The sequence below is a fragment of the Ptychodera flava genome, chromosome 14, assembly GCF_041260155.1.
Source record: "Ptychodera flava strain L36383 chromosome 14, AS_Pfla_20210202, whole genome shotgun sequence".
Classification (NCBI taxonomy): domain Eukaryota; kingdom Metazoa; phylum Hemichordata; class Enteropneusta; family Ptychoderidae; genus Ptychodera; species Ptychodera flava.
Genome location: NC_091941.1, coordinates 4,629,590 through 4,647,096, shown reverse-complemented (window position 1 = coordinate 4,647,096; position 17,507 = coordinate 4,629,590). Strand labels below are relative to the sequence as shown.

Below are 17,507 nucleotides of genomic sequence, written 5' to 3'. Positions count from 1 at the left end.
TGAATAAAAATTTAAGCAGAGGATGTTAGGTTTGACTCAGTTACACCCCTGAATGTTTGAAATTTGTTCATCTTTCTGTTTTTCTCAGTGTAGACTGCATATCCTCCAAATTGAAAATGAATGTGCTGCACTTACTTGTAAAGCCACTGCAGGAAGGATTTCATCAAGTTAATGTCTGTAGAATGCTTTGATAAAAAGCGTGCCGTCACTCATTTCAAAAACTCATTTCTATTTTTAGCTGTTTTTTTAAACCACTTTCAATCCATCAGCTACTTCAGAGAATAGCACACACTGGTGAGGTCAGATGCTGTGAGTTCATTCTCATAGAATAGCATGCACATTGAGGTCAGACGCTAATAGTTCATTTTCAGAGTTACCAAAGCATGCAAGTGAAGGGTTTGATTTCTTCCTGCAGAATGTGAGTGTTTGTGAAATTGCCCTAGGGGGAAACAAACCTCTGAAAACGCTGTAGAGTTTTTGTCAGCAAAATAATATCTAGTAATGGATCATCATTAGATGTGCTTAGGAGATTTCTAATACCATCACATCAATGTGACTGTTTTTTTCATAAAAATACTTTTCAGTTAAAAGTGATTTTTGTGCAAGTTTTCTAAATACATAAACATTTGCATATTGATGAGCTGATACACAGCATGAAAACTATGCCCCCAGCTCTGTTATAATTGCAGATTTTATGTTCTAAGACAGCCAGTTTTCATTTTATCACCCTTCGTCTGATGAGATCCATATTTTATACTGTACTGAGAAAGTTCCTCAGTAGAAGATGTGTGGAGTTTGTTTGATCTTTATGTATTCAGGTGAATAACATAGCATCTGAACTGAACAAAACATTTATATATTCTAAAGATTTTTTTTTCTAATGCACACGTTTCTACTGTTTTGTTTTATACTTCATTGATCCCCTGTTTTTATGTAGCGTAGTATAATTTTGAGTCATGAAAATGATTTTAAGGAGGGTGGGGGTGGGAGTTGTTACCATGGAGTGGGCAGGTAACCACTCAGTGGCACCAGTCGATAGATGTTCGTAAGCATTTAGAGAATTCTGTGAGAAAGGAATAAATTACAACACAAAGCAGCTGTGTTTGATGTGGTCGGAAGAAAATTTGAAACCGCTTGAAATTTAAACTACCTTGGTATACGCCAAGAATGCATAATTTTATTGAGTACATTTTTTTCATGTTTGATAGATTACCGTCATCAATAACACACCTTTGATAGTAAACAGGAAGCGCATTTTATTTGGCTCAGTTTACGGTTATTGCGGTTCAGAAACATGCCATTAAGGGGGAACATGTTGTTAGCATTGGAAAATTTTCAAAATTCAAAATTTGCAGTTCATTAGACTTTTAAAACATCTTTGCCAAGTAACTAGATACTTGAGGACATCTCAGAAAGCAATTATAACTCCATCATCAGGAATTGTTTTTGTGTGTATGTTTTGCCCCGTTGGAATGCTAGTCACAATGGTGTATGCAAGGTGCTGTAACATTGTTTGAACAAGTGACACTGTTTTAGGGCATGTTTGTGGAAGCCGGTTTGATTCATAGAGGGGTGATGTCCAGGGCCTGCAGGAAAAACAAATAAAGCTATGAATCTATCCAGGGTGTCCCTAACCAGGAAATCCAAGTTTCCGATCAGAGTGCCAGGGATTCAGAATATGCAAATATAGTGTAGCTTGTGATTGGCTGTTGGTCTGTATGATGTGTGCACATTCTAACGTTGCATGTGATGCTGGGATAATGAATACAGTGTCTCATGCAAAAGTTTCCTGTGTTTCTATGGCAACACATGAAATATTCCATTTCTTTGCAAAGAGATTAATTCTTTTCCATTATTGACCGTGTAATTCCCCGGCAAGACTTGATGATCAAAAATCCATTAGTAAAGGTTCACCTAGTTGACAGTTCACCGTGATGTTTTCAGTGTGCAATAATTACTGTCACTACAAAGACCCAGCACACTTTATCATACCAAGGCCTCAATACTTTACATAGTTGTGCAATAGTCCTAGGAGAGAATGTGAATGGCTCCTGTACAATAAAAATGGTTTTACTGAAAACTAGTTCATCCTATAGATTTCAGTGAAACTTTTTCAGCTGATATGATCTTGTTTTGGTAAACCTTCTTTTCAAACTAAACTTTTGTGTATGATGCGGGAGAGGGGTAACACCCAACTCAACCCATACCTTTCAGCAAGCATGCTATCAAACAGCTTTTTTTGTGGTTGTGTATTGTGTATAAAGCAATTTCCAGTTCCATAGTTGACAAGTATTTGATTCTTTCAATTTCATCGCATGTCAGTGATATCAACTCCCTTTGCACATTGTTCATATGATTTATTCCTTTTCCTTCTCATGTTCACTTTATCTCTGGGTTAGACTGCATGTTTTCAAGAGGAACGCGATGTACTTGTGTATGGTGATAGCAGGTGGATAACGAATCTACATTATGCCTTCCAAGATGATGAATATTTGGTAAGTACGTCTATCGATATTGATTTCACAAGTCATCAAGTTGGGCTTTGAGTTTGTTTCTGATCAGAATATCCATGAATACTTCATTGTATAGTCACTGGTTCAGCAGAGTGTCTTTGTTGGCATCTTCAGCAATTCCATAATAAATACTTTAGAATTTAGTCACTGATTCGGGGGCGTGATTCTTGAATGAGAGTGGCCAAAGAAACTGTTCATTGCTACTTGCTATGAAACTAATCCTCAACTTATATGTTGCTATTCGCTACCTTGCTTTTTACAAGAATCTACATATAGAATACACAAAATCTATGTAATTTGTACTTAAAAAGATAAGAAAAATGAGTGCAAACGTAAGTGTTTTCTAAAATGACCTTGTGATTTCAGACATTTGCATCAAAACAGTTCATCAACCAGAGTGACTCTTGATGAGAATAGTGTATATATAATGTCTAGATGCTAAATGAGACTTTTCTAGTCTGCAGCAATATTTGCAATTCAAACATACAGTACAAGCGTATCAGATGTGCTGATGTAAACTGTCAGTGCTAATACTTAGTTACTTCTACAGCAGATGGTTGCCACCCAGACAGAATAGAATTCACCAGCATTTCAGAGATCTGCTTTAGCAGTGTAAGCAGAAGTGGACCAAGTTGCGTTTAATCAAATTTGGTCAAGTAGACTTGAATGAAGCGTTATTACCCCAAAATTCATGGAAGAAAGGCACCCAGGGACGGGCTAGATTGTGCTTTCATTGACATTGCTCAATGGACCTGACAATAGTAAATGAAGTTGGAAACTTGGCCAGGAACCAGAGAAATGCATTGCCCTAGAGTATCATCATCACTGCTTTCCAAGGTTGATTAGCTACCCACTGTGCATCAGCCTTGCAATACAAATTGAGTCTGGTTTTTATACTCTAAGCAATCATAATGTTCTCTTACCCATGAACCAGTGGATAATGGAGTGTGCTTGCTAATGCTTTTTGTGTAATGATCCATTGAAGAACCCATGAATTGATTTTCAGGTCAACCTTCTCAGGATTGCCATCATGTGAATTAAATTTATTGCTGCTTGAGTCAAAAGTTAGTACAAAATGTGTGACAATCAATAGAGGTCTTTTTACATTACATTTAATGTATATAGCAGTCACTTTTATAGAAAGCTACAAGAGAGTTAAACTTCACTAAAATACTTTATTAAATAGCAAACGTGGGGTCTGTGTTCAATCCTGAGATTTATTCAAAGACTATTGATTCACCACAAACTGTTCATTAACGCAACACATGAAATAATCAATGTGACATGTTTCCAAATGCATGCCAAGCTTCTGCCAAGTCAACAGCTGATAGCCATGACCTTTGACTCCAAGAGGCAGTCACTTGTGCGTGTGCTGTAACAATAGAAATTGACTCACTCAGCAGTGATAATTCAAGAGCTACCATGGCCGGCCTTGATTCATTCTTCCTTCCCGTTTGTTTCCTTTGGAATAAATCTGCCATGTCCCGTAAAAGTGGGTCACGACAAGTGATATGTTCTTGTCCCTCTCCAGTGACATTCCAGTGACATGACAGATTCTACATTCTATGCAATACGATGTCTGTGCAATGTTTACCATGGAATTCACATGAAGGTTAATGTTGAATGCTTTGCATAGAAGGACTGTGGGGGACACAGTACAATGTTAGATGACCATGCCGTCTCCGTCTCAATAGTTGTTTTCTTCAAATTCAAGTAATTGACTTGTGTCATTAAACGTTTCTCCAAACAACTCAGTAATTCGCACACAAAAGCATGCAAACACATAAACATCCAAGCACACATATTTATAATAATTATCACAACAGACAAACAAATAGATAAACAAACAATAACAACCCATAGCCTATTTCTTTTGAGTGTACATTTGACATTGACCCTTTGGCTTCTGCTTTTAGAAAACTAGTTCAATCAAATTTTGGTAGGTTGCTTTAAAGATAGAATAGTCCTGAGTTCTTCAGATTTAAAAATAATCTGGTTTTGATTCTGGCTTTGCGAAGTTCTATTCCAACGCTGTAACCTTGTAAACTCAGACTTTGTTATTGCAGTATCGGCAAGAAGGTTAGAGTTTTTAGGTAACAGATGACTGTAAATTGTTTTATGTCCTTCAAAACAATTGATTATAATGAAATGTACAAGTTATTGAAGAATTTGAGATTATTCTTTCTTCAAAATAAGCTCAAGTAATTGTTTTTGCCCGTAAGCTATTTATGACCCCTTTTCATTGTGTTGTCAGAGTATCATAAATTGATAGAAACAAAAATATATGTTGAGATGACAAGCAGATACGTCTTTTCCATGGTAATCACCATTTTTTACTGTGACATTTAGGTAGTAATGAGATAAAGATATGATTTATGTGAAAATTATAATATTTGTGATGAAATGTACCAATAACTCCCCATTCTATGTATCATGTTCTATTGCAGTATCTTGTCATGGATTATTACAGTGGTGGGGATTTGTTAACGTTGCTCAGTAAATTTGAAGACAGACTGCCAGAGGAAATGGCCAAGTTTTACGTAGCCGAGATGATTTTGGCCATTGATTCAATTCACCAATTACGATATGTACACCGTGACATCAAGCCAGACAATGTACTGCTGGACCAGTATGGCCACGTCAGGCTAGCCGACTTTGGTTCCTGCCTCAAAGTTCAAGAAGATGGAACTGTAAGTCTGTTTCCATGAAAAGTTGCAGATGTAGATAACCTGTTCAACCCCATTTTCAAGTAAAGAGGTCCATTATCATCATCTATAACAATAGTTTAGGGCCAAACCATGGTAGTGAGAGGAATACATTCTGATGCTTTATGAACTAATGTAACATCAGCAAAGTTTCTGCAGTAAAGTTTGAAGATGTAATGTTTCTCCCCATGCAGTCTCACTGCCTCTGGGAAATATTCTCATGTAATGGAGAACTGTACGTTGACCAATTCACTGCAGGGAAATAGCAATGTAACCCTGCGATTGGAATCCTTCATTGTATATAACTTTTCAAAACACAAGTATCTGTCCGTACTTTCCAGGTTCAATCTAATGTAGCTGTAGGTACACCAGATTACATTTCCCCAGAAATTCTTCGGGTAAGTCATTACAGTATTTCATGATATCAGAGACCAATCTTCCATGAATTACTAATGGGTCATTGTTATGGTGCGTGTCTGTGATTTCCTTTTCTATTTCCGTACCTCCAGGGCAGCAGAATAAAAAAAAAATATGTGATGTCTGTTTCTTTTTTATTTTGGGGAAAATCAACCATTAGAACACAACTGTCTCGCCCAATTACTAAACTCAACAAATCAGTATTGAATGTACTGAGTCAAAAACTTGTACTCTTCACTGAACACTGATTTACTGTTTCCAATGAAAGATATACAAAATTTGAGTAGACACAGGAAGAGACACAATGTAGAATAGAATTGACACTATATTTTTCATACAATATAAATGTTATGTTGGGTCGGTTATTTTTTATTGACAATTTTCTCAATGAAAATGCTTGAAAGTGAAATTTGAGGTGTTCCGGTACATGTCTTTTGATCACAGGAAACATTCAAATTTATGTGTTGGAACCAAAATCTGGACCTATTGCTGACATGTGTGTTTCATATCAGCAGAAAAAAATAGCATTGCAAACCATGTGTGAACTCTGTAAGAATATATGAATATTGATTAACATATATTTTGTCAAGACTGCTGGCTGCTGATAAATTTCTTGAGACGTAGATTGTAAAAAAATAAAGTGAACTGTAACATCTAAAACAGTGGGTACATTTTGAAGCTGTTATGTTGAACTCCAAATGCTATCATTTTAGGCAATGGAAGACGGCAAAGGCAGATATGGTGCTGAGTGTGACTGGTGGTCCCTTGGTGTTTGCATGTATGAAATGCTGTTTGGAGAGACGCCATTCTATGCCGAATCACTGGTGGAAACCTACGGCAAGATTATGAATCACAAGGTGGGTAGGCCAAATCTTATTTCCTTTTCCTGGTTTACCCTTCCTGTCTCACAAAGAAGTCCACTTTTAATGTGAGCAGTGACTTTGATCATATCGGAATCTGTGAAGAGAGTACAATTGATGCCTTCAGAGGAAGCGTTGACCGTGTCAAAGGTCAAGAGTGAGAAATGAGATTGTCAGGAAGTTGTTGGTCATGTGTAACTGTTGCAGTTCACAAGAGGTCATCCCTCACTGTGCCAGCCAGTACCTTCTTGTCCAAACTTCATAGCCTGCAATTTTATTTTTGTCTCACAGCTGTTTGAACTCCAAGCTGTTTGAATGAATATCTCTACACATATTTCAGTCTTGTAAGGAGAAATTTTTGATTGTGACAGTGATAGGGCTTGACTTTGTGGAATGTAAACTGCACCATCAATCACGATTCTTTCATCGAAATAAGTAGGAATGAGTAACCTGTGCTTACAAGCCTTAATATTTTACACTGCAGTATGAGATACTGTGAAATGGATTGGATACATGTCACTCTGTCTGCCTTTTAGAATCTTGGTTATGAAGGTTACATTCTCTGCTACAAGGGTTTGGTGATAAGGTTACCCTTGCTGTGGCTATCCTACAATGGCTATATAACAGATACCTTCTGTGATCATGAAAAATTGAATATGAAATGCTCCGTAATTGCTTCAAGTTTTGTTATTTGTGTAGACAGCTGTTTGCAAAAAATTCCAAAGAGTGTTATAGATACATATGTTTATGGATTTTTTTCTGGTTTCTCTCTAACTGCCTAGGATAGACACACAGACACACACAGTACACATATTTGCATACGATCCAGCAGACAAACAGCAGTGCTGAAACTGTATAGTGTACCTTATGTGAAGGTATTTTTTGCCTATCTGATGGTTTATCCAGTTTCTTGTCTAGATCCAGTCACAGTCACCAGTCCCCAATGCAATGATGATTTACATATGTTCTGGTTCTCATTATCAAGATAATGAGCTACTAAATAATTTGATAATCGCCCATCAATCCTCCATTAACGACAAAAATACCAATTGTCGGTAACTTCTCAGTATGCTATGAGATTTGCAGAGAAAATGGAATGTTCCACAGATCACAATTAGATCAAAGGTCAGCCAGCTGTTAAAGTTTTTTCCAGTTTTGAGGTTCACTTGGTAGAAGGCAAGCAAGAGATGTTTGCTGTCTAATAAATGTGTGTAAACTCATGGTGTAATGCTTTTAATAGTTGTTGCCTAGCTGCAACTTATCTTCTGACACAGCTGGTAAAACTGCAATTGAATTGCTTTTCAGTGGAAATGCACAGGTTCAGTAGCAGTTTCAAAAAAGCGTAGGTGAAAATGAGTTATGGTATTTCAGCAATCAAAACTTATGAAATGATTTTACATTTGTGTTCACTCTGTTTAGTTGTGTGAACATAAAATACATCAGATTATGCTGTTTTGACCCACTTTTCCGATTCAGCCAGAGGGTGTCACATTATCTTCATAATTAGAAGAAAGTCATACCAGTAGCAGAGAAAAGTGATTTCCCAAAGCAATTAAAGATTTGTATCCTTAAAAATTGTTGTGGTTACTTACTGCTTTCTTTGTGAAAAGAATTTTCATTGCTATTCTGATGAAAAGGACACTCCCCGACACAGGGGCTGTATAGGGTTACAGGCCGGACGTTGCCCCAGGTATGGTTTGCCTTCTGGCATACAGCATAGCATGTAAGTTAGACGTCTGCCACTATTTGAGGTCACATTTTGGCCAGGAATGTCAGCGTGATCGCTACTCTTAATGTTGAAATTCTTCTTGGTTGACACACCATACCTACATGGTACAGAGTTTTATACCACATAGAGTGAAGAACAAAGTGCAAACAGAGTAGATTACACGGTATGCCATCTACAATTCATATTTCAGTCCTTCAAAAATAGGCATTAGGAAATATGTTTACCAGTGTAGCTTTTATTAATGTTTAAGGATCACTGATTCATATTTGTATGATAGATTTGATACTGTCTCACATAACTCCGCTGCATGTATTCTAGTCATTTGTTGGCACTATCCCAGCAACTCACTGCCATTATAATATGTGGTGTCACACAGCATTGCTGGATTTTATCGGTGGATGTTCAGATGGACATGTTGTACTGTTGAGTCATAAAAATCAACTTTGTACAAAGGATGAATGAATTATAGGTCTTGTTGGTGGGACAGTGTATACCATATAAAACATCTCTTAAAGTGAGCATGTGGCACACACCTGAGGACATCTTTTCTCCACCCTCTGTGTTATAGCAATTATCTGGTCTGCAAAAATAGGCTTATTATAAACAGATAGGACAGTAACCCCATAGGTTAATGTTGAATTGCAATACCAGCTGTACCCAGTATTCTTCAGTTTCAGCAGTTTTTTGACTTTGTTCATTTTATAACAGAGTGAGCATTTCTCACTGTATGTTCTTCAATATTGTTAAGGAAGTATGCGCCTTGAAAGTGAAAGACAAACTTCTGCTCAAACTTTCCTCAAGGAATCTTATAATAATAATAATAATAATAATAATAATAATAATAATAATAATTTATTTATAAAGTGTCAATATCCACAACAAAGTGATCAAGGACGCTGTGATAAAATTTACATATCACAAAAAGCAATTAAAACAGTAAAAAAATGTACATCAAACCATCTAAAACTTCCAATCATTCTCTTTCAAAATCAAGAATAAAAATTGGGGGTCACCGTGACAATTTTTACCAATATTGATATTCAAAATGCTGCCACCCCTTTGTTAACTCTATGGAGAAAAAATAAATTTTCAATTTTCAAAAAACTAAGAATGTGAAAATGTATCTGTCGCCAAGAACTTCAAAATGAGCCCCCACAAGTGGTAGATCAGAAAAGAATTGGAAAAGTTTGAGAGTCCAAATATCTGTCCCCGAGGCGCATTCTACCTTAAGATCCACAGGTCATCTTATGTTGACCATGTTCATCTTTCATCTGTTTTACAAACAATACAACAGTACTACCTGTATCAGGTCACTGCCTTGCTTGTGATATCAGGTCTTCATTTACCGGTGTTGTTGATCACACAGGAATGATATTTAAACTTTTGTTAAAAGAACCGCTGAAATCCATACCATGTTTGGGGTTGATTGTGTGTTGTAATCTAGATGTGTTCTCAAGGAGATGCAATTAGTATGCTATTATTGTAAATTACAGAAAGTATTGCGTGCAGATTCACTTCCAACAAGTTCAGGTTCAGACAACTGTGATGGTTGCCCATGACGGAATAAACCTTTTTATGTTTTAAATTTTGTTTTTATTCCTAGAAATAGAATGAAAGTCGTACTCCTGTGTGCATTGTGGGACATAGGTTGGATTTGGAAGGATGCCAGTCCTATGATTTACTCTAGGCTAATTGTTAGGTGTGTATGTAAAAGTGGTAATAAACTGTGTTGTTTACAATCAAAGCAATCAGAAAATCTATGATGTGACCTTTGGACAAATGTCACACCGTAGGTCACCTGTGTTCTCCAGATGGATAAGATATAAACAGTTTGGTTTGAAACTTTCTTCAAAAGGCAGAGAGAATTGTTGTTTTTTTAAATTTTTTTAATTTTTTTTATTTTTTATTTTAATAGTCCATCAGTTTTAGTGATGCTAAGCTTATTGATAGTGTGAAATGATTTCCTAGGGTTTAGGGATATAGGTATTTAGTTAAGGACATACAACAACATATCTGGCGTTTCTTCATTTGACTATTCAGAGGAGCCCTGGCAAAAGACCCTCTGCTGCACCGCACCACCCTTGATAAAAAGACATGTAGTGAATTGAAAATGATGGTATCATGAGTGAAACCAACAGGAAAATTGATCTGTATGAGGTATTGAGTTCAGGATGTGGTGTTTGATATCATTTGTCATTCGTCCATCAAAGTTTCAAGTCGCGATATTACAGGGAATATCAATGGTTCACCTCGGAAAGAGAGAAAGCTTGGATTGGAGCCAGAGACACATTAAGATCAACAAACAGATGTGTTGTGTCAGCAAATGACATTATTCTAGGAAAATCTTCCTGTGGACACTCTTAATGCATCTGTCAGTTAGTGCGCATTACTTGGGTCTTAGGATATCATCTGATCAATGCTTGAATGGCAAGCTGCATGTAAACAGGAATCGGTTCGCACGTCACACCCGTCACATCGTGGTTCTGTTGAATTGCTGTTTTGTGAACTGCCATGTCACTAAACTGACAAGTGATTCCGGATTATTTATATCTGCTGCTAAGAATAGGCATTGATTGTGGGCTGGAATATTCTTCAATTTGAGTTCACCTTTTAAGGAGGTTTAATGAGGCTGTTTTGGATAAAGTACACTTGGTTTTTATTTAAACAGAGGATAACTTTATGTGGGTATGACAGGTTGTATTTTTATAAATGAACATCTTTATACTGTTAATGGACAAAGCTGATGCAATCCAAGAAGACGACGTCACTTTGAATAAACTTCTGTTCTGATCTGATCCCTCCAGTGGAAGACGTCACCACTTTTCACTGTATCTCGTCACGGTAATATCAGGCACAAATGTAGAGAGCCACAAATTATCATTAGAGCCAGATTTAGACTGATACTTGTGATTAGTGTGGATAAATTTACGTGTGATGTATGTGATTACTGATGGCATGATGAAATGCAAGATTCATGTCCAGTGAGTTCATTCTGGACAGGACACCAATCCTATTGACCAGCAATTCAATAATAGGGGCCAGCTGTTTGCCCATAAACAATTTCCCATCCATGAAGATATATACATCTTCTGTTAACTTTCCTCACTTCACTGCCTACCTGTCACTAGTAATTTGTCTACCAATTCCAAAAAATTGTGAACAACGCTTCATGTCTGATGAAGAGAATTGCTCTCAGTTAATACTGAATATGTGCAAATCATGCATACATTTGTTAGGTATGATTTAGTTTCATACTTCAGCAAATGTTAGTGTGATGAATGGATACGATAAATAATGTCTGTGCTAGATGTAATGAAGATGAATTTCAGAAAGTTTTCCTTTAATGGCTTACTAAAGCCATATTTGATGCACGCATAAAGTGGACTTCATAGCTATATTATTTGTGTCGCAGTCTCTGTGTTTGTTTCAAATCTCTTCATGTGACATCACGGCAAGATTCAGGTAACTAATAATCAGAAATGCTAGGCACACAGAATCGGATTTGATTTACTTTTACATAGTTATGGCATGCACAATTAAGAATTTGTAAATCAGATTAAATAACAACATTTCATGAAAGGTGTGAGTAAATTAGATTGAGGTTACTGTCTTACTTTACCAGTCTATTTAGCAAATGCAAAGGTTGAATATTTGGAATTGAACACTGCATGTGAAAATTGCAGTGTTGCAGATGAATTCCAATTATCTTGATTACTTACAAGTATGACACACCATGTATTAAAGCCTGATTGATTGGCTCTTATCAGTATGAATGACTTAGTTGCATTATTACGGAAATAATGTCATTTTGTGCTGTCAGAATTAGTGATATCGGAATAGACCTTTGAATTGTTTACTTTTGAATGATGTCATACTTGTGTGTGTGTGTATATTAAATTTATGATTCATATTGGCAGACAGTATGTCCTTCATAGAGAAACACAACCTTTGTATTTGTCAGATTTGTATATAATGAGAGATAAATACTTTCATAGATTGTAGATAAATTACTCCTGTCAGTCAAATTGTAGTGGATTTTGTATTCATAGTTTGGTTTATCATCTTCACAGTGAATTAAATATTCACAATTTATGATGTGAAATTTACCCGATAAATATGTGATGGCGTTTGTTGCTTGCTAATAAAAAGATTACGAAATCTGCAAACAGACCGCGGCAGTGTGTTGATGATTTATTATGTGATATTGAAGGCAAACATCAATCGTGTGATGAAATGCCATCATAGATAGAATTAACCATCTTTCCTTAGAGGTGACTTCCAGCTGGTAAACCATCATTTGTGTATCCCGAAACTTTATTGCTGTATTTCTGTATTTTGAAATGCTTTCAGCCTGCCCTTTCAGATACAATAAAACACAGTATTGACATCAGCAGAGTGCCTGCTTTATCCAAGACATAAAAGTACCACTGTCAACAATGATAAGTGACATTTTCAAGCAATAAATCTTTTCGTTGGTTATTTTATGTTCAGAGAGCTAGCTTGCCATCATCACCTTGCGATAAATGTACCGTGGATGACAGCACTTGTTTTCCCCTTCATCATCAACACATTTCCCATGGATTGTTTGTTTTCATAAACGTCATTTTGACTCCTCTGTTCATTTCTCTACAGACGAGATTTGACTTTCCAACTGACATTGATGACGTGTCTGATGATGCCAAGGACTTGATTAGGAAACTCATCTGCAGTTCTGAACACCGACTGGGACAAAACGGCCTGGACGACTTCAAGAACCATCCCTGGTTTGAAGGAATCGAGTGGGACAACATCCGAGACAGTAAGTTTTCCTTGATTTATTGCCAGGGTTTATGCAGAGATTACTCTTTCTGATTGGATCATCTGATTACCACCATAACTCCTACTTATGCTGGCTTTCCATTTACCTGTAAGGCTAGTTTGGTGTACTTTTGCCTTCAGAGTAGGTAGCAGAGGATAAGTTCTACGCCATTCTCTGAAAGATTGATGTGTTTACAATCTCCTTGTAGTGTGTGGGTTGGAATACCAACTCTCTTAGCTTCACAGATTCTCCATTCCTTTATTCTTACTTCAAAACTGTATTCTGTATTATGTATATTGTTAAAATGAAATTTTCACAAATTTCTTTCATTTGTGGGCAGTGAAGTATCTATTGAATGTAGAGGACCCTGTGGTATATAAGAATCCCATCGTTTTCTGTGGTTGAATAAGTCATGATAAGGAAACCACATTTGCTTCCATAATTACCATATCAAACACAATTCTGTTGTAAATTCACTGCTCACAAAGCCATACTTTGGAATTTGCTGTCATTAGTGTGAAGCTTACTGTCAAGGTCAAGGGAAAAACAAAAAAATAAAAACATTGTAATTTTCAAGGCTGAAATGTGATCCAGCAGCGGGTTGACAAGCTAACATGAACACATGTGGCATTTTCTTTGATCAATAAGTTGCCTTCTCTTGGGACTTTCTCAGCTTGGTTGTAATGAAAAAGTTAGGGAATGGTCCGTACAATCATGCATTGTACCCAGACAAACAAGTCAATGGTCTTTTTATGTTAGGTTAAAGAGATAGCCAGTGAGCATTTCAGTTTATGAAGCCCTTGAAATAAGCTTAGTTTGTCATATATACTACTTCACCAGGTTGTTAGTTGAACTGAAGGTTTTAATTCATTGGTATTGTTTGTATGAATTGTAACAAATTATTGCAATGGAAAATGAGGAAACGTTACACATGATGTCGTGCGTGCAAAATTACATAGTATAAGCTTAACTTTGCCCAATTTACGACTACCTATACGAGTGTTGGGAATCTGGGTGTATCATGGGGTAAAGGAGTGTTTTGATGATTCAATGTTTGCTCAGTGTAATGTGCACTCATGCTGCCCACATCATGCAAAAAACTCGTGAAAAGGGAATTATTGCAGTTCATTGAATAGGAAGTGTAATCTAAGTGTACTTTGGTATATGTGCCATGAATCAAAATGATAACTTTGTTGTTTTGTCTTCTTTCCCTCATGAACACAAATTTTATTTGACCTTTTCAGGACATGTTACTCTGTTATATAGGTATTATCATTTTAAGGATAATTAGTCCCCACGGACACCGTCCGGGGGGACTTATAGGTTTGGTCATGTCCGTGCGTGCGTCCGTGCGTGCGTGCGTGCGTGCGTGTGTGCGTGCGTCCGTCCGTTCACACAGATATCTCAGAGATGCAAGAAGCGATTTCATTCAAACTTGGTACAAGGATTACTTCATATGTCATACAGATGCACGTCGATTTGTTTTGGGATACGATCCAATATGGCCGCCAGGCGGCCATTTTATTACGATTTTTTCATGTACAGAGCCATAACTCAGACATGTTTCAACCAATTTTATTCAAAGTTGGTACAAGGACATTGACCAATGTCATAGATATGCACGTCAATTTTTTTTGTGATACGATCCAATATGGCCGCCAGGCGGCCATTTTATTATGATTTTTTCATGTACAGAGCCACAACTCAGACATGTTTCAACCGATTTTATTCAACATTGCTACAAGGACATTGACCAATTTCATAGATATGCATGTCGATTTGTTTTGTGATACGATCCAATATGGCTGCTGTGTGGCCATTTTGTTACGATTTTTTCATATACAGAGGCATAACTCAGGCATATCTCAACTGATTTTATTCAAAGTTGGTACAAGGACATTGACCTATGTCATACATATGTACATCGATTTTTATGTGATACGATCCAATATGGTTGCTAGGCAGCCATTTTATTACGATGTTTTCATGTACAGAGCCATAACTCAGACATATTTCCACCAGTATCATTCAAAGTTGACATTGACCTATTTCATACATATGCTCGTCAATTTGTTTCACGTCATGTAGCAGTAACATGTCAATTATTGAAGTTTCGTAAGTAGGCTGATATGTCAAGAAATATGTACTGCATCAAATTCATGAAACTTTATACAGATGTTAACCGATGTTAAGCTCACATTGCTTTAACATTGAAAAAGACATTTATCAGTGTCATTTTAATTAATTTGTAATTGCATAAGTAATGAACTTTCCTAATTAGGGTGATATAGCCACAAATTAATACAACGTCAAATGTGATGAAACTTGATACAGATGTTGATCTCATAGTGTTATAAATACTGCATCAAACTTTATGAAATATGGTACCAGTGATAATCTGTTAAGTGTTAGAATTGTATGCAAAAATGTTTTGCAACATCCTGTTGATTAATTCCTAGTTGACTCATTTTATGAACTTTAGGATGGTGGCCTACATTGGTTTTATGTTTTCATCACCATGGAACTCATTCTTGGCCATTGAGCGCCATCTGTATCAAAGTATTTTTATCACAGACCTAATTAATGAAGAGGACTCTATCCTCTCCGAGGACATGTAATCAAAGTACCCATTATTAACAAGTGGGGACTGTGTCATCAACGATGACTTGTTATCAGTGAATATGAGTCCAGCAGTGTATCTTTTATCTTATGCATAGCTAATACCATTCAGCCTGACCTTTCACTTCTACCGTGGTGCTTTCACACATGTAATGATAATGTTAATGTCTGTTTACAATTTTGCAGTGGTCCCTCCGTACATCCCTGAAGTTAGCAGTCCAACGGACACTTCCAACTTTGATGTGGATGATAATGATTTCCGTCAGTCGGAGTCAGTACCTCCAACATCACATGCAGCATTCAATGGCAATCACCTACCCTTTGTAGGATTTACATTTACAAGAGATAGGTAAGTTATCGATGTCCCCGCCTTAATTTCTGTGTGTACTTTGTCATTGATTATCAAAATGCTATCATAGTAACATGTACCTGCTTGTATGGTAAAGATCTGTCCTGCCTCCCCTTTGCTTCTGCAAATCTTAGAGTATTCCATTGTTTTTTCCCATGAGGACTACTGTATTTTTTGAGAGAAGGGGGCTTGCATTGTCAAGGCAGTATTGCAGTTTGGGTTTTGCATCTAAGGTTCAAAGGCCAATGCTGTACAGTCAGACTATGTGATACTTTACCATGGCATTTGTCATACATGCTATACAGCCCCTCTGTCCCTAGTAGTGGAAACTTGTCTAAATGTTCCGTTGGACAAGGGAAGTGATGGTTCTACAGACTTGCCTGCCTGTTAAAGGTAGTGATGGTGGCAAGATAGTTCTGCAGCACAGTGCTACTTACCTTCAATGATGTATGTAATACACATCCTGTAAGTCAGCCTTCATGTGATAGACAAAGAAGTAGATGTCAGAAGTTTCTTTCCATGTAATGACATAAACTTCAACACCTAACCTTCCAAAAGTTATAAAACTTGTTTCTTCAGCAGATTGAGCTGGCTATTCCTCTCCGACTTCTTTGACTCTAAGCTAAGTTGTTCTGTACTGAAATGTGGGACTTGAGACATTGCGGTTATGCTCTAGACACCACAATTACATCATACATAAACAAAACTCAAACCATATGAGAGGGTCACATGAAAACATGCAAGAAAGAAACCAGTGTTTTGTGTGTGTAAACTAGGTCATTGGTACAATCATCTGTTTTTCAGAGCAACTGTTGTAGTCTACTAAGAATCACTACATGGCTTTTCTGCAGACAGTAATGCCTGCAGTTTGGTCAGAGGTAGAAGCCTTTCTTCTCAGCAAATCTGTGAAAGTAAGGGAAAGTCACGCCTTTCAGTCAGGTGACTGGTTTTCAATCTGAGTTATGGGCAGTTTTGGTCCTCTGTCTTCACCACGGTGGCAGTGCCATAGAGGAGTCTTCAAGGAGGACTGGTGTTTTTTTTCCTGGCTGTCTCCTGTAGAATGGCATCTCACACAAGTCAAAATGTTATTGCTTGTTTTTCTGTCTGTTAATCATGCCTGATTGCCACCATCAGTTCTGCTCACATGCTTTCCACAGATACTGCGTAAATTGTAAAAGAATCCACAACTATATGCTCATACTGTATTTGTTTGAGTACCCTGTTGGAGTGGTTGACATTCATAGTGTCCATACTTTGTAAAATTGCCATGTTATGCCTTCAAAAATATTCTCAAGACACTGATACGTAAATGTTTTGCACTGAACAGTATCAGAGTTTCTCTTGTAAAAGGCAAACATGCAAATAAACAGTTGTATTATTTTCAATACAAAGGAAATACAGTAGTCAGTTAATTCAGCTGAAGCTACTTCAGTTTTTCAAACCTTAAATCATAATTATTCTGTACATGTGTTTTGGATGTTTGATGTTTTTATCTTGCAGTAGTGTTCTTTTTGTTC

The 17,507-nt window shown here is 36.9% G+C and overlaps 1 protein-coding gene across 5 annotated transcripts in view; it reads left to right on the top strand.

Moving 5' to 3' along the window:
• The window catches only part of LOC139149029 (serine/threonine-protein kinase MRCK alpha-like), a 66,078-nt gene that overhangs the window by 18,228 nt on the left and 30,343 nt on the right, over nucleotides 1-17,507 (top strand). For all 5 annotated transcript variants that reach the window (XR_011556068.1, XM_070720523.1, XM_070720526.1 and 2 more), the window contains exons 4-9: nucleotides 2,400-2,495; nucleotides 4,961-5,203; nucleotides 5,560-5,616; nucleotides 6,349-6,492; nucleotides 12,857-13,022; nucleotides 15,828-15,990. Coding sequence is in view for 4 of the 5 variants with exons in the window: in XM_070720523.1 (XP_070576624.1) it covers nucleotides 2,400-2,495; nucleotides 4,961-5,203; nucleotides 5,560-5,616; nucleotides 6,349-6,492; nucleotides 12,857-13,022; nucleotides 15,828-15,990 (869 nt within the window). In the remaining variant the exon portion in view is untranslated. The remainder of the gene's footprint in view (nucleotides 1-2,399; nucleotides 2,496-4,960; nucleotides 5,204-5,559; nucleotides 5,617-6,348; nucleotides 6,493-12,856; nucleotides 13,023-15,827; nucleotides 15,991-17,507) is intronic.